This window comes from Hippocampus comes, unplaced genomic scaffold (assembly GCF_001891065.2).
Source record: "Hippocampus comes isolate QL1 unplaced genomic scaffold, H_comes_QL1_v1.1 scaffold18, whole genome shotgun sequence".
NCBI classification, from domain to species: domain Eukaryota; kingdom Metazoa; phylum Chordata; class Actinopteri; order Syngnathiformes; family Syngnathidae; genus Hippocampus; species Hippocampus comes.
In genome coordinates this window covers 752,569-776,157 of record NW_017805014.1, presented here as the reverse complement: position 1 = coordinate 776,157, position 23,589 = coordinate 752,569, and the positions used below count along the sequence as shown (strand labels likewise).

At 46.6% G+C, this 23,589-nt stretch overlaps 1 protein-coding gene across 1 annotated transcript; it reads right to left on the bottom strand.

Moving 5' to 3' along the window:
- Window positions 1-1,361: 1,361 nt before the first annotated feature.
- Window positions 1,362-23,385, bottom strand: dennd4c (DENN/MADD domain containing 4C). The gene is made up of 34 exons (XM_019863254.1): window positions 22,853-23,385; window positions 17,366-17,680; window positions 17,035-17,287; window positions 16,786-16,855; window positions 16,532-16,701; window positions 15,362-15,603; window positions 15,214-15,280; window positions 15,068-15,126; window positions 13,999-14,143; window positions 13,569-13,744; window positions 13,377-13,477; window positions 13,084-13,308; window positions 12,318-12,463; window positions 12,088-12,126; window positions 11,734-11,864; window positions 10,933-11,065; window positions 10,646-10,852; window positions 10,439-10,567; window positions 10,196-10,343; window positions 10,006-10,110; window positions 9,812-9,922; window positions 9,035-9,166; window positions 7,934-8,964; window positions 6,865-7,060; window positions 6,153-6,250; window positions 5,906-6,081; window positions 5,661-5,816; window positions 5,363-5,558; window positions 5,167-5,277; window positions 3,781-3,918; window positions 3,586-3,703; window positions 3,056-3,212; window positions 2,924-2,988; window positions 1,362-2,829 (listed from the first exon to the last, which is right to left on the bottom strand). Exons 2-34 carry the CDS (start codon window positions 17,662-17,664, stop codon window positions 2,693-2,695), a joined length of 5,667 nt encoding a protein of 1,888 aa, XP_019718813.1. The 5' UTR covers window positions 17,665-17,680; window positions 22,853-23,385; the 3' UTR covers window positions 1,362-2,692.
- Between the last annotated feature and the right edge of the window lie 204 nt (window positions 23,386-23,589).

Below are 23,589 nucleotides of genomic sequence, written 5' to 3'. Positions count from 1 at the left end.
GAACTGCAGCAACATTTGCTGTTCTTCTCAGAGGATAAAGAGCATGTGCCTGTTGTTGAAGTTTGTGCTCAAATAGCCGTTATATAAATCTTTCGGGTATTGACAAAGACGGTCGCAACGCCTCAGTAAGCTGCACTAATATTCGTTGTTTTTCACAGAGGATAAGGAATATATGCCAGTATGTATTGACGTTGACATGTGTTATTCCACTGCATTCTAATATTCATCGTTTAAAGTGCTCTGAGACCGTGACACTGACGCTATTTATGAGCCCATCTACGGCATTAGGCATTGTTTGTTAGCATCTAGCTAAGCGGACTTAAGAGGACTTTGGATTGATGGATTTCGTTTCCTGTCTCTCGGCTTTTAACACACGAGCAACCTGGTCTCTCTCTTTCTCTCCATCACCCTTCAACTTTCATCCTCTTCACTCTTCAGGCTCGCTGACTCAGCAGCAGCGTCATTAAGTACGGGCAAAGGAAAAGATGTGCACCCGCACAAACACTGCTTCTTTAATGATCTCTCACACACACACACACACACACACACACACACACACACACACACACACACACAGGGTGGTGCCCTCATTACGCCAAATATATGCATGCGCATCCACTGTTCCCGCCAACAGCCACCCTCCGCCTTTACAAACTGATGTGATGTCTTATATTCATGTACCGATACGCCATCCGAGTGTGGTTAAGCGACAGAAAACGTGAAATATTGCACGTTGTGTGACTTAATTGTCGCTGTTGATTTGGTCAAACTTTCTTCAAAGCGACATGGAGCCAAAACGGTCTGCGGCGCCGCCCAGCGGCCCAAAGACGAATGTGTGCCATGAAAGTGAAATATTAAAAGCAGTCGGTGAGGAGGACTAATCGTGATGTTTTTATTGTTTAATTTTATCAATCGGAGTCGTCATTTTGCTGTTGGTGGAAATGCGAAAACTTTATTTTGTGCATTATCACCATACTGACCCCAAAATGGAGGATATGACGTTTGTTTCCTGACTCTTTGTTCCATCCAACTCCCCGTCCACCCTGCAAACCACACATAGACACACGAGAACGAAACGGATCGAAACTGTACAAAAAATATACAAAACAATGACAACATTTGTAACAAGTACAAACTACAAATTACTCATCGAGAGACGCTGAGTCCAACTTGGCTATGGCAACTTTTGCTCTGACCAAACAATCACTCACTTCCGAATGGCTGAAGAAACGGTCCGAATCGCTCTCTGGGCAACACAGAGGCTGTAATATGATTGGACAACAATATCATCCACATTCACTTCCTGATAGGAAGAGAAATAAATCCAATTTCACGGTCACAATAAAACCACATTTGTTTTCAGTCTGTCACATACTTGTTTATTGCAGCATATTTCTATGTAGACATTCAATTCCTTACCACAGGACGGTGAGAGATCACTATTGACAAATCAGTTCAGTTTTCAATCTCTCGTTCAACATTAAAACGGTATTAGTCATTAAAAAAGTTACTAGAATGACTGCAATTCAGATGTCAATAATACAAAAATAAATAGAGAAACTCTTGTTTGTTTTAGAGGACAAACGAGTTAAGACTCCGAGGTGACATCATTTCATCTTCACTGCGGCTCGATCAGTTTGGAAATGGAATGTGTTCCGTTATGTCCGCGCTCCCTCTCCATCGCAGCACTTTGGCGTGGAATGTTTTCAAATTCATAAATCAGCAGTAGTAAAAAGGCCCCGCCCCCACGAGACACTTGACCAATGTTGCCACAACACCGCTCCAGTGTGGCAATCGTAATAAAGACCACGCCTCAAATCCGGGCTGGGATTAGCATCCAGCCCAACATCCCCACAGTGTGTTACTGGAAAAACGCTGATGACTTTTAATTTGCCCTTTTCCCCCGAGTTGATTTGGGCTTGGGAATTCATTAAGACGTGAGTGAAACATACTGGAAAAGGCGCGCGTGCGCGCACACACACACACGCACGCGCACGCACGCACGCACACACACACACACACACACAAAACAGGTGAATTTGCAGAGCCCCAGATGTGAAATGGGAGGCAGAAAATGGCGATAATATTCGCAAAAAATGCTGACTCAGGAGCACAAAATACTAATTTGTGGCATCACGTGCATAACACCAATTTTTGTGTGCCTACATTTATACATATACATATTTAACCATATTGTGGCCACCATTTAATCTTTTGCTCCCATGTCATGTCTGGGGCTCCGGCTAAACTTGAGCTATTGCTTTTTTTATTTCATTATTATTATTATTTTTTTAAGAAAGTGCACTAAGGACAGTCAAAGTCTATCTCGCCAACACATACAAATGGCCATGTTCTGCCCAGTAAATAATCTGTCATCAGAGAAACAGTGCCGCTCATAGGCACTGCTCGGTATTGCAACCTCAGCAAAGTACCGTTGAGGCGTTTCCAGTTTACTAATTGACACCTATGGAAAGTCGATTGAGCGTTGATTCCATATCTTCGAGATCCAGCTTGAGGTCCATCTACTAATTACGCTCTTTGTCTTCACTAGTAGGACAACTACAAGGCAAAAATACCGGTGACACAATTGTGCAACTCGTGTGCAGAAATGTCACCCAATATCGCTGGATATCAAGGATGCAGAAGAAACGGTCTAAACGGCTTTCCATAGACACCCATTTGTCCGAAGTGATTAGATGAAGAGGGTGCCGAAAGATTTGAGGCAGCACTGGACGCTGGCGCTGGGCGGCCGATCGATGTGGTGCAGAGACTTGAGCTGCTCTGCGCTAAGCTCATCATAGGCCAGCTGGTACTCCCGGTCAAAAGCCTCTGTCGGGAAAGCACAAGATCCATTGAGAATTACGTCGAGACAAAAATAAAATCAAATAAAAAAAGAAGAGGGCACCACGACGCATTCGCTCACCGACGTCGATGTTCTCTCGTCCCAGCGCCACAAGGGAGAGGAATAATATTTCTCTGTAAATGCTCCTGGAAAGGGATGGGAGACATGAGGCCACAAGTCACCGAAATGCTCCAAGGCAGAAGACGGGGGTACCTCTGCCGCTTGATGTCCTCTGGACGGTGTTTGAGCTCTCGGATCAGCAGGTTGATTGGGCCGTAGACGTCGTTGGTCTGGATGTTGCGGACGATGGTGTTGAGGAGCGTGCGGATCTCCTGGTGATCCGTCGGCGCCAATGTGCCCTTCTTTTCCACTAAAGAGATCCAAACGTAAGCAGGCAAAATCAGGGTTGTAATCATTTGTTCAGTTTTGTTTTGGGTTTTTTCTTTTTGAGAGTCGAAATTTGATTCGGAACCGGTTGGTTAATTTTTAGCATTCATTTTTTGGGTAATTCTCGCAAAAAAAAAAAAAAAAAAAAAAAAAAAACCCATCACATTCAGTATTATGTGGTAAGAACACACACACACGCACGCGCGCGCGCGCGCGCACACACACACACACACGTTTTAAGACATGTTTTTGTTTTTTTTTGTTTATCTGCTTCAACAAACCAAACTTTCTCCTTCTACCGGCACATCATCTGTCTTAAATGACGTAATCTACTCCTCCTTTCCACTTTGACCCACATAAGGTCCTCCACAGCTGGTAAAGGGGCTCTCCGGCCTCTTGGTGGAGGTTGATGTTGTCCCACAGGATCTGGATGTACACTTGCTTACTGTCCTGGGACAGCGACGTCAGGGGCAGCTGCACAGAACAAAACACACTTGAACGCCTCGCGGAACAAAAGACAAAAGCGGCAGCAGACCGAGACGGCGTCCGACCTGCACGCCGTTGTTGCAGTGTTCGGAGGTCAGGATGAGGCCGGGCAGGTGGCTGGGCAAGTCCAAGCGTCGGAAATACCACACCAGGTTCCAGAAGATAATGGGATGCTGACTGAGGAACTTGTGCGTGTAAATCACCTGTTGGGACACAGCAGCAAAGCGGAACACTTTTCAGAGAGAATGTCAAATACAGCACGCCTGGGAAATTCATTGATATTTGTTTGGGATTTAGTCTGTTCTTCCGCCTGTCCCGAGTGTGCTTCAAGCTGCTTCATGACATCCCAGTTGGAGATGACTACAAAACTACAAGATTGACACACGTTCCAGATTGAAAGAGAAGAAATTGTTCATTTTTGGTACATTGCCAGCCTGTTGGGCTAGCACATTGCTAGCGCCCAATGGAAAACCCTATTGACCAGCTAGCAAAAATTAGCATTAGACATCACTGGAGGGATTTACCTTCAAAGATAAGAATAAGAATACTCACGGGTAAATATTCTTCCTAATCCGTGAAAAACACGTTATATTAATAAAGTTTGACACTTTCTTCTTCTCTTCTTTTTATCTTATTATGTAAGTGACTCTCCAAATGTGCCCCTAATTGGCCAAGGTGCGGACAATAAACATTTTTATTTCTCGTTTATGACTCAATACAATTTGATCACACTTGGTAGCTAGATCAGTACTAAGCTTTGAAATCCATAAATAATCGTGTTTATCCACTGTGATTTCAATGCAGTATCAATTAAAATAATAATTTTTTTTTTCGGGCGCACCAAACGGAGCAGCACAATGAATTCAACTGAAGCATGATTTACTCTTGATGTTTTGTTTAATGATGTCACGATGGTACAATTTTATAAAGTACAAGAACCGAGGTTGTTACTCTCCTAATTAAAACTCAACTGAGTTCACTGCCATTGACAGCTATAGAAGTCAAAAGGTCCATTGGTTTACAACGAATGAGTTTTTACTCAACTCAACTGTATTTCTAGAGCACTTTCAAACAGCCATCGCCGCATACAAAGTGCTGTACATGGAGCAACTAACATATATACAACAATAAAGCTATAAATCAGTAACAAAGATGGTAGAAGGCACCAAACAGTAAAACTAAGATCAGATCTGAGTCATGCTGAGTCAAATGCCAAAGAATACAAGTGCGTTTTGAGGCGGGTTTTAAAGATTTTAAAATTTTTAATTAAAATTTTTAAATTTAAAATTTTTTTAAAAAAATTAAAAAAAAGTTAAAATGATTTTTAAATGTGGATAAAATCCTTAAATTTTTTCATGGCATTTGCATTCATTTCAATCGGGAAAGATGATGCAAAGTCATGGAGGAAATACATCTGCGTCGGGGGTGACTGTTGGGAAACCCGGTCTTACCTGGTCTCCCTCATTCTCCAAAAGCGTCTCCAGTTCCTTGCGCAGCACCAAAGGGCTTAGGTACGGCACGGACACGGGCTTGGGGTTTGGCTTTTTGGTCGCCATTCCATCCTGTTGGTCAGTCACAGTTCACTTGAGTAGCCGAGACTACGTGACATGTCGGGATTGGTTTCGGGGACATTTTTTTTCTACCGACCGACACCTCGTGCAGACTGCCGGGGAGGCTGGTGGTGGAGACGCCGTGACCGGGTCGCAGAGGGGAATCCAGGCTCTGTAGCGGGCCGCCAACGCTGTTGCTGCGCGTCAGCGACGTGCCACCGCTGCATCTTTTCGCTGACGCCTGGTGCTCCAGTAGACCCAGCGGGTCGGATTGCGCCGGCTCTGGAACCAGACTGCAAAACACCCACAGGAGAGGGTTGCCATTGTTGAGTTGTGGTCAATAAAAAGGAAGTCAGTGGAAAAAAATATATATTGATGTGAATTTATCCGTTGACCTTTTATGTGTTCCAGGACTGTGAGCGAGAGTTTCCGTAGGTTCCCCCGGAGGGAAATCGATGCGGTCTTGCGTCTTCATGTCACTCGCAGCTGTTGGTTGGCCACCGCTGGAACTGTGAATGCTGTCTCCAGAAGCGCTGGGATTCATGTAGAACCTTGCGGGGAGAACGTCAAACGATAACCGGCGGCGAAAGGTAAAAAAAAAAAAGCATTTCCATCCGGGATGCGCGAGACGCATTCCTACCCGGTCGTCGTGCGCAAGTCATGAAACTCGATGTGCAGCAGGGGAAGGAAGGCGGCGCGACAGAAAGGACAATTTGTGTTGAGGTTGGAGTCGTTGGCCGTCCATCCCGCCATGATCTCTTCGTCGTACACCAGCGCTTCGCAAGAGCGACACTGCGAGCAGCTGGACATCAGCACCTGCGAGGGAGATCGAATGGATAAGGAGCGCGCCGGAGACACGCGAAGCGGTTCCGTTTTCTCTTTTGGACCTCCAGAGCGTAGTTCTGGAAGATGCTGGAGGAGGAGGCGTGGTGCAAAGAGCCTTGCTCCGAGTCGGGAGCCCTGCCCGCTCGCCCTGGGGTTGCATCTGCGGGAAAAAAAATGCAACTTCTTAACAAGACCTGGTTTGGATTGATCACGCCTTCAGCTCTGAGTCAGGTGCACGGTCCAAACGTGGATGTTTGTTGTGTAACCCAAACTGATTTGGATGAGAAATGTGTTTTTGACAATTTCAGATTTGAAATGTACAGTCCTCGAATCCTATCGGAGCCCATGCAGCGAGATACGTGCTGTATCTGATCGGATTTTTGAGTGTCACCCCTGAAAACCAAAACTGTGTCATTCATTCGCTCCGCTGTTGATCAGAAAGCCATTTAAGGCTTCTTTTGGAAACTAAAAATATGACGTAACATCTGGCAGAAAGCAACAAAAAAAAAAACGTTTTCAATGATGACAGTAAAATGAAATTCATTTCCCCTTGACCGATTAGCGAAAGCCAGTCAATAAGAAAATAAAGAAACATAAGTATTCACGGGTTTCAATTGGCCAATAACGGCCACGATACAATTTATAAACAATATATTTTGAAAGCAGAAGTTGACAAAAGCGGACCAAAAAAAAAAATCCCCTTGTCTGGGGAAGTTGCTCAAACGTCTTTCGAGGCGTAAACGGCTCTTTGGCAGCGTCGGAGTCGGCGCCTACGTGTGTGCTGCGTCCCTCGGCCCGTGTCGCTGCTGCCGCTGCTGCTGCCGATGCTGGTGCAGCTCTGGTTGAGACCGTTGGCCGCCAAAGCCGGGACGGCGCCGCCTCTCTCCGGGCTGCCCTCCACGTCGTGCCCGGTCAACATGTGTTCATCCAGGCTGGCGGGGAAGCCTCCGCCGCTTGGACCTTGTTCTTCCTGCAGGAGAAAAAAAAAAAAAAAAAGAGAGAGATGAGATTCGATCAAGGGGGATTATAAAGGGTTCCTTTGAAAACTGTGTCCTGGTCGAGGTGTTTGTGGCCCAAAAAAATTGCATTAAAGGTCAATTGTGAAGTAATTAAACCAAATACCAGACATGGGCATTCCGGAATGCCCATTTTTGGGTCGGAGGATGAGAAGTTTTTAAAAAAGGACGGAGGAAGCAAGGACGGAAGTGAGTTTTTGTCCGTCCCTCTAATCGTCCCTAACCAGGTTAAGTCTGTTGTGTCGGGAGGCAAAATATCTGTGTAACCAAACACTGTATTTTCTTAAAAGGCGATTTCATCTCAACAGTATTTATATAGCACCACTGCCACCTAGTGTACAGTCGGAGAACATAAAGTGCCTACAGACACCCATTTCTGCTAGGATTAAGAAAGCCGGCTGAGTTGTACGTCTCTCGGTACTCGCCCACCACGACGATGGCGAGCATTTTTAAGAGGAAAGTGTTTTTAATTATTTTCAGTTTATTTTATCATAGTAACTATTTTTGTGTTGTGAAATACTCATGTTAAGTTTCTTATCAGTCAGACGTTAAAAATATGAAGAAACAGTGATGTCATTTTTGTTTGATTGACAGCCAGTCTGACATGCAACAGCCAATCACGGCGTTACTGTGTTCAATCAACATTTCCAGAAAAGTGAAGAAAAGGTTGGATTTTTGGTACCCAATATGTTCCTTTTTACAAATATTGGCTCCAAATATCGATTATTCACCTCCTCGGCTGCTCATAATCGGTGTCGCCAGTGGAGAAAAAACCCAAACAAACAAAAAAAAACCATAGCTAGGTCTATTTCGGGTAAGACACTCACCTCGTCGTCCGAGTACGAGTAAGCGGTGGCGACAGCCACCCACATTTTGCTGGCCACGTTGGCCGCCTGCTTCATTCCGGATTTGAGCACGTCAATTTTGGGGCCCGACAGCAAGTTGTCCATCTTGATGGCGGAAATGGAGTTGATGACCGAGCCCAGCGAGCCTCCCTGGGAGGACTTGACGAGCGGCGACAGGGACGACGATCTGACGGCCGGGCCGGCGCTCCGGCCGACGGTCGGCTTGGTCTTGGCCGCAAACGTTTTGGAGCGAGTGACGGCGGCGGGACTGCGCTTGGGGCTGTCGGCCGGCGAGCACGTCGGCGTTTGCGGCGGCGGCGCGGGTAGGCTGGACCTCCGCTCTAGGGACGGTTTGGACGGCGGGCCGACGCCGGCGTCTCCGTGCGCCTGCTTGAGCTCCATGCTGGTGGACTTGCCGCCCAGGGGGCTTCGCAGGCTCATGTACATTTCGATTTCCTCCGCCAGGTTGCGGGAGACGGCGGGGGGCGCGGGGCGAGGGGGCTCCTGGCTCTTTACCGAGGTTGACTCTTGGCTCTCCGACGCCAGGAGGGAAAGCGGGTCGGCGCCCACCTCCACATCCGCCCTTTCCAGGGTCGCGGCGCGCACCGCCGACTCCTCCTCGTTTGCTTCGCTGCGTTTACTTGCAGGCTTCTCCGTGGTTCCCTCACGCCGAGCCACATCTTTCTCTTCCTCCGCCGTTAGCGTCCCCATAATCAGCCCCTCAAAATCTTCGGGCTCCTCCTCCAAGTCTTTGAAGAGCGCTTTGGGCGCGCCGCCGGGGCTGTTTGCCGTCTGTCCGGTGGAAAGCGCGGCGGCCAGGATGCGGGCGTCGGCGCCGAGCTGGCCGGCCATGTGGTCCACGCCTTTTTCCGAGAGCATCCCGGCCCGCGTTTCGGCGCTGAAACTTCTGCTGCGCTCGGCGAAGGCTTTCTTCCGATGCTTCCGAGACTGGTCGTCCTCAGGAAGAGACACGTCGCCCGGCTTGCTGTGTCGTCGGAACAGCTTTCCTTTCACTGCGGGAGATTCCAGAAAGAGTGATGAGCATCCCTCGGTGCAACCTCGAGGCCTCGCCTTCCCTCTCACCTGATTCATTGCCGTTGTCGAAGCTCCCGGTGTCCAATTTCACAATACTGGGGACAGACGTGTGCGCGTCGACGGGGCGGCGAGGCGCCGCCACGGCAACGGCGCCGTCCACGGATCCGGCAATGTCACTTCCTGGTTTGGAAGTATACACCAGTTAAATGCAAATCCGGCACAACCGGGGTTATGATTATTTGGGATTTTTTCTTCCACCCTGTTTTAATTTTGTTATGAATTATTCTTGTTTTTTAAAATTCAGTTCGTTTTGTTTTCAGAGCAAGTTTGTTCGCTTTTATTTTTTCGAAAATGCTTTCATTTTAGTTTTTTGTTTTTTTTTAATACGCAGTATTTGTCAATGTGCAAGATTTTTTTTTAAAAATCACCAAGCGTTGGGTCAGAAAGTAAACGACAAACAACTGCTTTTTCGGCTACTTTTCATTTTTGTTTTTATTCCATTTTATGAACGTCAAAGTGTTTTCAATTGCAGTTGTCACCATTTCATTATTTGGTTCGCCAACAGAACACAGCGCAAACTCCATTTTTGTTTTTGTTTCAGAGTGATGGAAGGTTCTTTTTCATCAGAAATGTGAGAGTGAGCCATGAGAAATGATGTCACGTTGGCTCGTGGCAACCCATTGTGTTCTTTTTTATTTATTTTTTTCTCATATTTTTGATGTGAAAGCTCATGTGTACAACGCAGCAGTTTTGACTGACTTCTTTGAGTTGAATGTAATTTTTTTTTTTTTTTTTTAAAAATCACATTCTTTGAGCACAAGGTACCTTGCGTTCTGGCTTTCCTCCCCTCAGTGGGCAGGTCAGACGAGTGCGAGTGGTCGGCAATGTCCTGATGCAGCTCATCCTTGGAGCCGTAGCCCTGATCGGACTGGCTACCTGCGGGGGATGGGGGGAAGCAGACGCTTGTGACGGAGGACTCCTAACTTGAAGTACATCCCGCTTAGGTGCATGACCGTCACCTTGCTTGTGTCCGGCGTCTCCCGCATGCTGGAGGTGTTCCTCCATGTTGACGTCCCCCGAACTGTCGGCGCTGCAGTGACTCAAGCGGTCCGATGACACGCCTTCTAGACGCCAGAAGCAACGATAAGCGCTCAACTTGGCGTATCCGGCGCCGGGGACCTTTCGCGGGGGAGTTATGAGAGGGCCTACCTGTTTTTGACACGGTGGGTTTCTTTCTGGAGGACGACTGGTTCAGCGCGTGCTTGAACTGGGCGACCCCGCGCAGCACGTTGCGAAGCTTGGTCCACATAAAGAGGCCGCTGCGGGTGCGGCTGGGCCACGGGCTCTCCAGGGCGGCCTGCGGAGGAAGCGCACACACGCTCAGGCGTCCGAGTGTCGTCGCGGCGTCTGCGCCACTTGACCGAGCGGCGGATGTCTCGCGGGGGGGGGGACCTTGTTGTAATATCCGTATGTGATGGCGTTGGGGTGAACGCCGGCTTTCTTCATCTCCACCAGCACTCGCACGGCCATCACGGGTAGACCCCAAACGCCGCAGAGCTGCATCACCACCCTGTAACACACCTGAGAGGGGGAAAAAGAGATTTTGGCTGCGGCACGCTGACCCCACGTTGGAGAACTGCCGACTTAAAGGACGCGAACCTCATCCAAGACCTCCACCTCAGTGGTCCTCATTTTCAAGAGGACGTTGTACGCCCGCTGCATGGCGCGGCTTTTGGATTTGGCCAGGCGCACGGCGGCCGGCAGGCAGATGAACCACAGGCTGTAGCAGTGACTGAACAGGCAGCGGGCCCACAGCTGAGGGTCGCAGTAGAAGCGCTTGGCCATTTTGTACGCCAGCTTGATCTCCTGGTGGGGTTCCAGCGACACGGCGTTAGTTGGGAGAGGAGGCCGAGGAGCGCGAGTGCGAACGGGAGCGTTGACGACACCTGCTTGGTGCGCTTCGCCAGCAGCGCGGGGCTACTGGAAAGACTGGCGCCCGCCGCTCTGCTGCTGATTGCGGGTCGAAGCTCCCGGGGACGGTCAAAGAGCTCCATCTTCAGCCATGGGAAACTTTTGTAACTGGGAGGGGTGAAAAAGAGGCCGCAGGGTTGCAAATGCAATTGAAGCGCACGCGCGTTTGGATCGCGGGTGATTGCTATTGTAAGACGCGGGTATTTACATGGTTGTTATGATTATTGCTTAAGTGCCTTGACACGCAAAACTTTTGGGTGTCCAAATGTGATCAATTTCATCATTTTGATTAATTGAAGTCAGGATGTGTTTGGACAAGAAGTGAAAACAGGTTAGCGACAATTCTGTAAGCTTGCTTAAAAAAAATTGATAAAATCAAATATTCGGGATGTAAGATTCTTTCTGTTCTGATTTATTCTGGATTGAAGAACAATTTTTTTTTATTGATATTATGTTGGATTTTTTTTCTTTTCTCACTGAATGAAATAAATGAGTGAAATGAAAAAGTAGTGGGAATGATCACATTCCCCAAAGGTTTCACAATAAAATTCACAAATTCAGAAACGGTTCACTTTATTCATTCTCTACTTTTGTTATCCTGGACTAACGTTTGGAGCATTGCTTTCATTTTTGCCGAGTAGACGATGAACAAAACCATGAGGAGCCCGCGGCATTTAAAAAAAAAATTTTTTTTTTTGTTTCCCCCGACAAAGCCGCGGATGCCAAAGGAGCAAATTTGAGCCTTTCGGCTTCTCGGCGTTTGAACGATGGCTCACGTATATTTCGGGTGTGGCTCACGGCCGTCCTCGGCCGGCGGCTCGGGAGGCATCACGAAGACGGTGTGCTCGCTCTTCTGCGATTCGTCCAGCTCTAACAATCTGGTGTCCTCCGACAAGTCCCCCTCCACCTGCAGGGAAGATCCAAAGATGAGCGTGAGCATCAATACAAACTGCCAGCTTTTTGAAAAAAAAATATATATATATAAAAAAAATATATATATATATATATATAATTTATTTTGGATGGGAATTAGGGCAAGAGAAGCAGGAATGTTAATCCAAATGTTTATTTTATTTATTAAGTAAAGAGAGAGAAAAAAAAAAAGATTTGATTCCAGAAGAGGCAATTACCTTGGTGCCCTTGTCGGTGATTTTATACGAAGGAAAGAGCTGCAAGAGGTAGAAAGACAGTAAAGGCAACAGGATGGATCAGAGAAAACTTCCTTCAGACTCCCAGCAGCACAACAGTGATGAAAAAACTAAAAATCGGAGTTAAAAGTTTTCGTGTGGAAGGTCGGGTCAGAAAAAGGGAGGGAAGGGGGGCGGCGAGAGGAGTAGACCGATTGAGGTCTCGCAGTCACCTTCTCAACGCAGTCGTCGAAAAATGCCAACCCGGTGTCTTTGTCGCTGACAAAAGTGCACTCCTCGATGAAGCGGATGAATATTTGCGTCTTGGTGAGCTGCGAGTAGAACTTGTGGTGAGCGCGGTCTCTGCTTTTGAGAAAACCTGCAGGGAGCAATGAAATCTGTCATCCATCAGGAAGGTGGAAGCAGACGGCGAGTCACGTCGCTATTTTAGCCATGAATTGGCTTTGTTTGATTAAAGAAATCAAAAGAACCCAAATTTGTTGTCACGTGGGACATTATTTTCTTGACTAAAAAGAACAAAAAAAAAATTTTGGCCACATTTTCAGCTCAAAAAAAATGCAAGGATTAATTTCCGATGGCACATTCAGCGTAACAGTTTCCCTCATTGTCGTTCAAATTTCTTGAGGTCCATCTCATGTCATGAGTTATTAATTCTTCTAATTTATTTAGCCATTTTCAACATGTGAAAAATTATGTCGGAAAAATTCCACATTTTCAGTCACATCGTGCCAGAATGCCGTTCCTTCATTTTTCATATCCTTCAATTAGCATTCGACATCATTTCAATTTCATTCCGCATTTTCCCCAACATTTTTCGATCGCATTCAAAACCATTGCACAGGTTTCCATTAAAAAAAAAAAAAAAATTCCATTCCAGATTCCGGCGTTCGCACGCAATTTCTCCACCAATCTCATTTTCAAGCTAACGTTCGCCATTTGATAACGGCGGTGGTTCCCGCGACGCGGCGCCCGCTTCACCTTGCAGATCGTAGAGGGAGTCGGCGGCCGTGGCCTTCTCGGACGGCGCCTGCGTGATGGGCTTCAGGTAGGAGCGGTAGCCCTTCAGAATGGAGGCCATGAAGCGCAGGAAGGCCTCCTGGATCTCCATCTCCACGCCCGTCTTCTTTTTCTGCCAAGTGAAGTCGGCCTCGATGGGCGTCATGTCCACCGCCGAGTCCGTCTGCGCCGTTTGACGGACTGAAACTGAGACAGGCGAGGCGAAGACAGTCAAGGGGGGGGTTTGCTTTGGGCTCCGTGTCGTCTATGTGTACCTGTGGCCATCTGGCGGTGCAAGTTGCTCAGGGAGTTGACCAAGCTCTTGCACGGCTTCTTCGGGAGGTTCTTCCAGTTGTTGTGCTTCTTCTCGTCCGACCTGCGAGTCACCGGGAACAGATTTATGGACGGTGTGTGTGTGTGTGTGCTTGTCGGAGAAGGAGAGAGTCAAAATACACGCGGCAACGTACAAGTAGATGGTGTTGGTGTCCAGGTCTACGCAGACGACGTCTGGCGGCGGGTCGTAAAGGTCAAAGTAGCGGGAGTCCACGCCCACGATAAAAGGACACGGGGCGTTGAGGACCCCCGCGAGGGACAGCGGGCACAGGGGGATGTAGGGACACTGCCACTGGAAGGGGAAGATCATCTGGGGAGAGAAGCGCCATCGGCTCACTCGAGATTTGGTCCGTTCTGCAAATTATTCTTATTTATAGTTTTTATTTTATTTGTCCCCGCCCACACGGTTCACACCCAGCTTTAAAATGCAAAATGGTGGAAAAATACCAAGGTAGTGATGATCGGCGACGAGGTTTCACATTTTCAAGGTCTCGGTTTTTGTCTAACAACCCCCACCCCAACTTTCGTTAGCCTCTTTAGCCGTGCAAACGCTACGTAACTCACCGCCACCACAGCTTCCGCCACTCCGGTGAGCACCGCCGGCCTGAGCGAGTGCAGCAGAATCTTGCTCTCCAGCAGGACAAAGTGCAGCAAAGTGGCACAGTTTTCAGAGCCCAGATTCATCAAGAGGGTGCCGTAGTCCGCACCGCTGGCGGGGAGGAAGAGCACACAGGTGAGCGACGGGGAACCGCCGAAGCGGCATTCGATCAACCCGTACAACTGGCTGACCAGCCGTCATTTAAGTCCGTGGATCATTTGATACCGGGACGCACAGAAAGAATCAACAACTTACATTATTTCTGTTTCATTCATTTCGGAACCTGAAAGATGTTTTATTTTGAAAAATGACCAGATTCTCTGAGTACAGTATGTCACTCTTGACGCAGGTCAAAGTGCACTTCTCGATCACGTAATAGGATACTGCTAAAATGAAACCCAGGAGCTGGCAAAATGAGTTAAAAAGATTAACTTATTTGCAAAGTTTCTTTGGGAAGAGGAAAATCCCCAGCCCGGAGACTTTCAAGAAAAAGAAGGCTACATTTAATAGAGAGTATCAGGAGTCTTTCTTAACATACGGCTTTATCTCAATGGGAGATTCGCACGCACCGGGCCCACTCTGCATAATATGCTGCGACGGTGACTCGTATTTTTCAGGCACTTTGTATTCGCGCTTTATCTTATTTTGAAGGCACGTTTACACGTCACCATAGTGAGCAGAGTGTGGTGCGGCCAGATAGGACGTTGCTCGTGTCATGATTTGTGTTTATTATTACGATTCGAAAATAAGAACAGTTTTCATGCAGGTCATATCATAATATTTTGCTGTATTTATCCGTCACACCTGAAAGGCCGGTTCCTGAAAATATTGTCTGTCATGAAACCGGTGAGTGGGGCTAAAAAGGTTGGGGACCGCTGATTTAAGGCTTTGACTCGTTTGAATATTTTTAAAGGTTTGGAGAATGTAGCTCAATGATTGTGATCCCATCCGTGGTCCGGAACCATGACTTTTTTTTTTTTTTGTTTCAGGAAAATAGCAGGGTTTCTTTACTCTCAAGAAAGGTAGCAGAGTTACCTGAGGGGTAGAGGTGTAGAAACGGGCTGGGAGAGGATCAAGGTGTCATGCGCAGAGAGCTTCAAGACAAAAAATAACGGCGATCAGTCAAACGCGGGTACGCTGCGTGGAAAGGTGGATCGATGCGGGGATAAAGAAGAGCTCACTTGGACCAGGATTCGAGGCCTTTGTGGCGACGGGAAGGACACGTTGTGCATGAAGTGTGAAATATGCCTGTGGAGAGAAATATGACACTGAATCCATCCTGAAAGTGTGTTTACGTTTTTTTTTTTTTTTTAATGAAAAAGGCTTCACTTTTCAATGGGCAGCGGGTGCGGGCCCGAGACGGACAGCTTGTAGAGGAACATCAGGAATTTGCGGAAGGATTCAAAGAAAGGCCAGCGGGACAGGAGGCAGATGCATTTGTTGGCGTTCAGCGGACGGTTGGGGACCATCTTCTTTTCGACGGTGGTCAGCAGGCCCAGGTGGATCTTCTGCTTCTCACTCAGCAGGTCCACCGGGTACGGCTCGTAGAACTGGATGGCTGAACCGTACACCTGAGTGCGACGCAAAACATTCAACAAACGGTCGTCAGGGAAGAAAAACAACAAATTTTCATCAAAAATTGATTCATGTGTCCCTAACGAAGGTCCGCAGACCTGAGGCTGCATCGGGACGGAGGAGCTCCGAGAGGTAAGGTTGGGCGAGGCCATTTCAAGATTTGAAAACAAATAATGCGATCTTCAAAAGAAGTGTATAGGAAGCCGGTGACGGGATGCCAGAGCAGGCGTTACAAGCTCCCTCTTTATATGAGTGCCAGTCAAGAGGTGAGCAGCAGCATTCTGGACCAACTGGAGACGCTTGATGGAGGATCGGCTGATTCCAAAATCAAGCGGATTACACTAATCCAGGCGAGATGTGACAAAGGCATGAATGACTGTTTCAAAGTGCTCTTGAGAAAGGAGAGCCTTAACCTTCGGGGGGAAAAAAAAAAGATTCCACCTGGTGCTCAACCTAACCCTCAATGCATAAATATTACTGAATGTATTACTATATTACATCTTAGAATTTCTGTATTCATAATATTACAATGAAAAGTCAACATGCTCAAAATTAAGGGAAAATTCTGAATTGGTGCTAAAAGAATAATCATCTCGCAAAGTTTACTTGCCTCTGTGATGGAGAAATTTGGTAAAAATGTGTTGAGAGCGGTGCCATTTGAAAAATTTCACTTTTCTCACTTTTGTTACCGGCTATTTTGACGCAGCTTCTTTCCCGAGTTACTTTCAAGTCAATTTACAACAGCTGCACACGAATGTAGTGTGGGTGACAATTTTATTTTCTTCTTCTTTTTAATTCCAGCGTAGCCTGAACCCAGATTAGGTTCAGCAAAGTGTCATTTGTCAGGAGTGTCTTCACGTTGGTGAGAAATCATATCGAAATAAATAAATGTGGGGAAAAAAAGTAGAAATCAAGGTCTCTCACTTTTTCACCCGAGCCGATAGTCAACACAAAGGTGGAGAAGACGGGCAGAGGGTCTCGGGTGTTTGGCGCCCAGCATTCGATCTTGGCGCCCATGGGCAAGCAGAAGAGAGGAACCGACTCCGACAGGGGGAAAGACTCGTAGTCCTCCTCCGGGTAGCGAAAGATCAGACCTGGAGAGAAAGACAAAGCGTTGCGCTCATGCGACGGCAAAGCGGGAGGGGAACATTTGACGAGGCTTTGCGGTTTGGACTCACCCGCTTTGTAAGTGATGGAATTGGACGCCGATACAGATTTCTTGTAGCAAAGAAAGACGCTGGAGCCCCACTGAGAGACAAAAATGTCAATTTTACTCCACTCGTCAGCTCATCTCAATCTTCACCGCGATCATCTCCACTTGCATTATTTCAAATCCAAATTGCCTCATTCATTTCGCCGACAGTCACAAACGCCTTTTCGGAAACTAAGGGCAGCAAAGGTTCAAATTCCCAAAAGCGGTGACCCACCATGCCGCAGTTGAGGTTCTTGTCCACCTTGCAGAAGGTGTGCGGCGGCGTCTCCCCCTTGCTGGTGACGATGACGCAGATGTCGGTCACTGCCAGGGAGTTCTGGGGCTGGACGGGCGTAGCGCGGCGGAAGGTGATGAAGATGCGCTGCGAGGTGGCCGAGCTGTTGTTGACGTTGGCGCAGCGGCCGTAGGGCGTGGCCTGGATGACCTCGCAGCCCTGGATCAGACGCTCCTTGCCCTCGTACAGAACGCTGAGCGGATGGGAAAACGGCTCATGAGCATCGTCGGGGATTTGGCGGGGACGGGTTTTGGACACAAGTAAGGCGTACCCGACGTCAATGAGCGGCGGCTTTCCTCGACTGCGCTTGTAGCACAGGAAGAGCTCGGGGCTCTTGAGGCTGCCGTGGTTGAGGTTGGCCGGCTGGCCGCCGTGGGTGCTGTCGATGCAGGTGAAGCCCTCGGGCACGGCCTCGCCCGCGGAGCGGTTGATGATGGCCAGGTCGGTGATGGGGCCTTTGGGCCCGCTCGACTTGGCCTCGGAAAGGTCGTGCTCCAGCGGCGCCGACTTGTCCGTCAGGCCGGCCACCACGAAGTAGTCGGTTACGCGGTGACGCTTGTCCTCGATCATGGCTTTTGACGTGCGCCTGCGAAGGGGGAAGGCGTTTTCGTTAGCCTCGTGGCATCATCGCTTCAATTTTTGGGAAATTTGTGAGTATTCCACATTGGAAACTTTCCAAGGGAATTTTTAACAAGGGATTGAGCGGTAAGCTAATGGAATGGTGACACATTGGTAGAAATAGATGTGCCATTACAATGATGAAATGTATTTGATGTTAACTATAACCTCATTTTTTGTGTGTTTTAGTCCGAGGATGAGAAAAGAGACCTTGTCAGCGAGGTTGCCACAGTACGAAAAATGTGCAAGACAGCGGGAGCAGATTAATCACTGCACCATGAAGACAATTTGTGCTTACTTGCTAGACGGGGTCTCCAAATGTCATATGATTGCATAATAGCCACTGTGTGATGGAAATTTTTACGAGGCATGGCCACGTCTCTCACACATATACACACACACCGCGGCCAAAAACTGACTTTTTATGGAAGCAAAGAAGCCTGCCACCCCGCACGGCAAAGCAGGCTGCACGTCAAACGCAACGAGGAGGCAGAAAAGACGACTCGGAGCTGCTGCGGCACAATGAAATGAGCACGTGTGGATCACCGCGCTGTTCCAAACATGTCAAGGAAGTCCCGGGAGATCCTTCAGACCCGAGGTATGCTGGAAAATGCAGCCGAGGGCCGAAAATTCAGAAGACACCTCGGCTCAGTCGAAATGAAGAGCGGCGAGCGGCGCAGGGAAACGCTGCGGCATTTTTTTTTTTTTTTTTTGCATCATAAGTTCTGGAAACTAAACTTGACAACGCATTTGAAAAGGTCGCCTCCATTGACAGAGTTCACTTTTTCCAGCGGTGAGTCAGCGGAGTGAGGAAGTAACTATTTCAATGCCCCTGGAAGTCGTGACGCACTTGTTTCAAATTTTGTTTTACCCAGCATGCACAAATGAAATGAGAGCGCTTCATTCTTGAGGTGCAGCTTATCAGAGTTATTTATTCATTCGAGGATCAAAGTCGGCGCGCTGCCCGTCCGAGTCAATGAATTGTTTGAAGTCTCGCTGCCCACCCGAGAGTCCAGCTCGTTGGAAATGGGCCCAGAATATGGAACATTCCTTATTCCCGCCTTACAACAATGTCAGGAAAAAGTGAATTGAGTGATAACATAAACCATAACATCTATTACAACATCTGTTTGCTTGTTAGCATTAAGCTAGCAGACGTTCCATTTGGCTGTGCCTCAAAGTAGCAGTTGTCTCAAGGTTTAGAACGACTCTAACATTCAAGCTAATTTCTGCTAGCATGCCTATGGAGCAATGTTAGCATTGAGTTGACAGATTTTTGTGACACAAAATGACATGGTTTTGTTTGGTTGATCATTGTGGTGACATTACAAAATCCAAAATCTCTTGGTACTATTCTTTCTGAAAACCGTCCACTTTGATGGTTTCAATCAAGTCTCCAAGTGGAAAACTAACGCAGTAGAGGGCAGATTTTTTTTTTCTAAAACTCCTGCATGTTTTTTTATCGATTCTTGAAGAAAATAAAATGTTACAATGGATAGTAACTCGGCTATTGAAGAAACAAAAAAAAAAAAAAAAAAACAACCCTAACTGGCTGTTCAGTGATGTTTGAAACGACACAGATGTTATTCGTTAACCAACCAATGATGTATTTTATTGTTTGTTAGCATTAAGCTAAGCGGATGTCTTAAATGCAGTAAACTGTATGTACTGAGTTCACTGTTACCATAACGTGATCTCATCTTAAAAAAAAAAAAAAAAAAAATGGAAGAAAATTAATTTTCAAAATGGTTGAGCCCTACTTTGTAATCAAAGATTTGGTGACACGACAGGGCATTTTTGACAGGCCGTTACATCTGCAAGGCTGCGACCCCGTTTGTCTGCGATTCAACTTTCCATTCACAACAAAACCATTTCCCGACATTTGGACTGTCAGTCACGTTCAGAATCTGAGCCTTGCACGTTCCGGGACTGACTCTAACTTGATTGAGAATGTCGACATGGTTGCGACCCAGAGGAAAGAAGAGAAGCAAACAGCAAGCGCATGGAACTCAACGCAGGAGGTGCTGGGGGGGGCGCAGGGGTGTTCCACTATGATGTCATCTATAAAAGACAAAAGAGCCAAGAAGCCAGCTTATCCGTCCACTTGCAGCAGCCGAGCGTGACATTGGCGGCCGGCGTCCTCGCCACGTCACACTTACAAGGGACACTCACAGAGCCACTGAGACGGAGCTCTATTCAAATCAAGCTTTTTTTTTTCCCTGTATCGTATATCGTCATTCCCTGCTCACCAAGTATACCACCACCCGCACACTGAAGTGTTATCAACCCGTTACCAAAATGCGCACGACTTCTGGGTCATCTTTTTTTTTTTGCCCCATTCCCCTGGAAACCACTGAAACAAATAATAAAACTCACCTCATTCATCCCAACATCAGATCATATCAAATGATAAAGTTAGTGAGAAATACGGATCGCATGTGATGCAACGTAATATGTCACTGTCAATAATATTTTACTTCCCACAGGAAGAGTTGCACTTCAGCCGCCGCTCGTGTTTACTCAGCTCAGGTGTGTGAAAAGTGAGTGTGGGTGGGAGATGCGGGTCATGGGATCAACTGGAGAGCGTGCGCGGCTGAGGGTTACTTTATCGTGACTCCCTCGACTTTATTCTTCGTCTGAACGATTAGCTGAGTGAACAGTAGCTCACACATCAGCTGACTTATTTGAATAAGCGACTGCAATCCAAAAAAGAAATGATCGGCAGCCAAAGCGTTGTTCGTCTGCCATTCCAGGTAACGACACACCTAAGCCAACATGTCAACACTCAACAGGAAGTGGCAGCAGAACAAGAGGACAGAAAAAAAAACAACTCTAAAGTCTCTCCCGGGCCATTAACATTGTAAGTGTTTTTATAGCAAGCTGATTCAAACTGCTACTGTGGCACAGGGTGCACCTTATGTTTACTGAACCACAAAAACATGGCACGATTGTCAAAGAAGAAGCCACAAAGACAGAAAACGGGGCAAGAGTGAGACTGAGGCTATTCAGGTTATCACAATATAGGAAAAATAATGAAATAACTTCAACTAAAATTGAAAAAGCATTTTTTGTTCAGCAAATAAAAATTAAAAAAATATTAAAAAAATATATAAATAAAGGAAAACCAACTATAACTACATCTGACGTTTATGAAACTAATTAAAAGGAACTCTAATAGCAAAAAAAAAAAAAAAGTCCTTTGTGTTCATCTTTGTCATTTCATATCACACATGAGCTTTCAGGGTTCATTTTAGATGTATTTATTTTCAGTATTGAATCTATTTCCCCAATGTGGGACAAATAAAGGTTATCTTATCTTATGTCCGTACAGAAAAAGGAAGTTCAAACAATTGTTTCAGAATTGTAGTTTAATTTACTGTATTACATCATATTTAATGACCTTTTTTTTCTTTTAAATCTCGCGCTCAACAAATGCTACCTACATCAAAAAAAACAAATACAAATTAAACTAGAACAAAGCATTTTCAGGCTGAAAAACTGCTCTAAAAACTAATTAAACCTAACTGGAGTAAACGAAAGCAAAATTTATGATCATGAAAAATTCCAAACTATTATTCTAACCCCGGTGACTATTTTGAAAGGCTATTATCTACTTTTGCATTTTGCTAACAGAGATACTCCACACGATAGGTAACACAGAAATGATAAATATACAGCAAATAAGAATGAAAGTAAAATAATATTCACACAATGGCGGTTTCTGGTATGTGCAATATTTGTATAAAATGAAGATAGGTACCGAACCATAATTTTGGGTGGACCACTTTTAGGTCACTCTGAATGTGAAAGCAGTACAATGCGCCTGAGAGCAAACACCTGCAAAGACACAATGCAATCAGGCGCCACGGGGTGGGCCGGCCGGTCGGCCCGGAGGGAAAAGGAGGGAGTGGAGGTGTTATATTTCCAACTGTTGCATGCGACCACATAACTAGGTCAACGTAGAGACACTGCAAGAGGACAAGGCAACCCAAGGCAAGAGCCGAGGGCCAAAAGCCAAAGGGGTCCCCGAAAGACGGTTGAGATTGGTATTGATGACACAAGAACGACGCTGCTGTACTCACTGCAACTAGTCGGGAATTCCCCGCAAAGATTATTGTCAACAAAAATTGTAGTACAATTTGTCAACAAGAAAAAAAAAATGCATAATAGGTCACATGTAACCTTGCACATCTCTTTCTGAAAGTCATCTGTGGGCTCCACTCGAGTAAGTAGAGAACATATTCTCCTTTGCAGCATCGTAAAACAATCAACATGAAAGAATGGCTGAATTAACTGTTCAAAATTCAAATTGCCGTACTTGTGAAAAGTATGCAGCATATACATACACATGGAATCCCTACACCTGATTTGAATGCAAATACCCTCAAATCGAAGCTTAAATTTTTTGTTTGTTTCATTTCAAATACAATTCACCTTACAGGAACCAGCCAGTCCCTCGGTGACCATGTCAGCAGTCTGACTTGACACCGTGTCTATTTTTTTTTAAGCGAGGTTTACGTTTCAGTCACATCGACTTGTCGACTGACACGTCACACATCTAAACTACGGCGGTAAAGAAAAAAGTTCAAGTCATCATTCAAGCCAGGCATTGACACTGTTTTCTCAATCGCCTTGGACATTTTGTTTGTTTACTTGCGGCGTTACGTCATGGTGAACCAACACAATTGAAGACGCCGCAACGATACAAACGTTGTTCGGGAAAGCTCCTAAATGGGGCCGCATTTGTGTTTTGCACATTTCAAGTGTGAATTATCTATTTAATTATTTATGCAATGCCTATGACGTTTGTTTTCGGTGTTGGTCACAAACTAACTGTTTTAAAATCATCTCATAAAATATGGCCATCGTCTTGTTTTTAGTCGGAGGGCGCTCGATAGCTGCTGCCTGTGACCCCGGCGGGGGTGGGGGGGGCAAGAAACGCCCCTAGGTCAGTGTAATTGTAGGAAATAAACCGCATTCGCAGGAACACGAATGTGCATTTGTGGATACGTGGCTGTCTCAACTTTGCGTCGAACAGTGGAAGGAGCGAAAAAAAAGCTCAACAAGTCGCCTCGCCTGCACTCGGAATCGCGAAAGTGTCTCATAAGGAGACGCTAGAGAAGAAGACGTCGCTACTTACCGGCTGTTTACACCGCCGAGGGGGCCAATGTTGACATGTAAGCAAGTTGCTGTTGAGCCCGCTCGCCAAGTTCCGCGTTACGGGAAGGGCGCGCTGAATCCCAAGTGAAAGTTCTCCGACGGGTGACTTAAGTTTGGCCACACTTTTTCAAGCGCGGCTCTTGCTCGGGCACGCCGCCGCCATGTTTGTGTGCGCGTTGGTAGTTTTGTTGCTGCGCTTTCTTCCTGCGAAGCTCTTCAGGCAGGCAGGCAGGCAGGACGGAACCGCCCAGACTCGACAAGCAAGCGAAGAGACCGACGCGCAGAGCCTGCATCAAGCTAGCGAGTGTGCTCTTTCCGGTTTACGATTTCAAAGTAAAGCCAAATGGCGGAAATGCATTTTTTTCCACACTAAAATGAACGATTTGCGTCAAAGAACAATTTTGTCAGTGTTAATTACACTTGGTTGTCGCTTTTAACTCCTTAAAAGTACAGACTCTGAAATGTACTTAAATACGGACGAATTTTTTTACAGTTCTGACCAATATCTACTTGGATAATTTAGTACAACGGGGAAAAAAGCTATTGAGAGACAAACTATATATAAATGTACGTATTAAAAGTGACATACATGGCAATGGCGAGTGATGAAAAAAGCGGAAGGGGCGTGGCCTGTACGGGGGCGTGGCCTGGACGGGGGCGTGGTTACTTACAAAAGTGGCACTAAACATGCTGAAGATGAAGTGTAATAAATTTACA

What these genes read in the sequence shown, in the direction of transcription:
- dennd4c (XM_019863254.1), bottom strand. Translation starts at nt 17,664, where the DNA reads ATGATCGAGGACAAGCGTCACCGCGTAACCGACTACTTCGTGGTGGCC. An exon ending in TCTACACCTCTACCCCTCAG is followed by an intron (nt 14,144 to 15,067) that starts GTAACTCTGCTA and finishes CCTCCCCGCCAG; the next exon opens with CGGTGCGGACTACGGCACCC. An exon ending in ACTCGTACTCGGACGACGAG is followed by an intron (nt 7,061 to 7,933) that starts GTGAGTGTCTTA and finishes TTTCTCCTGCAG; the next exon opens with GAAGAACAAGGTCCAAGCGG.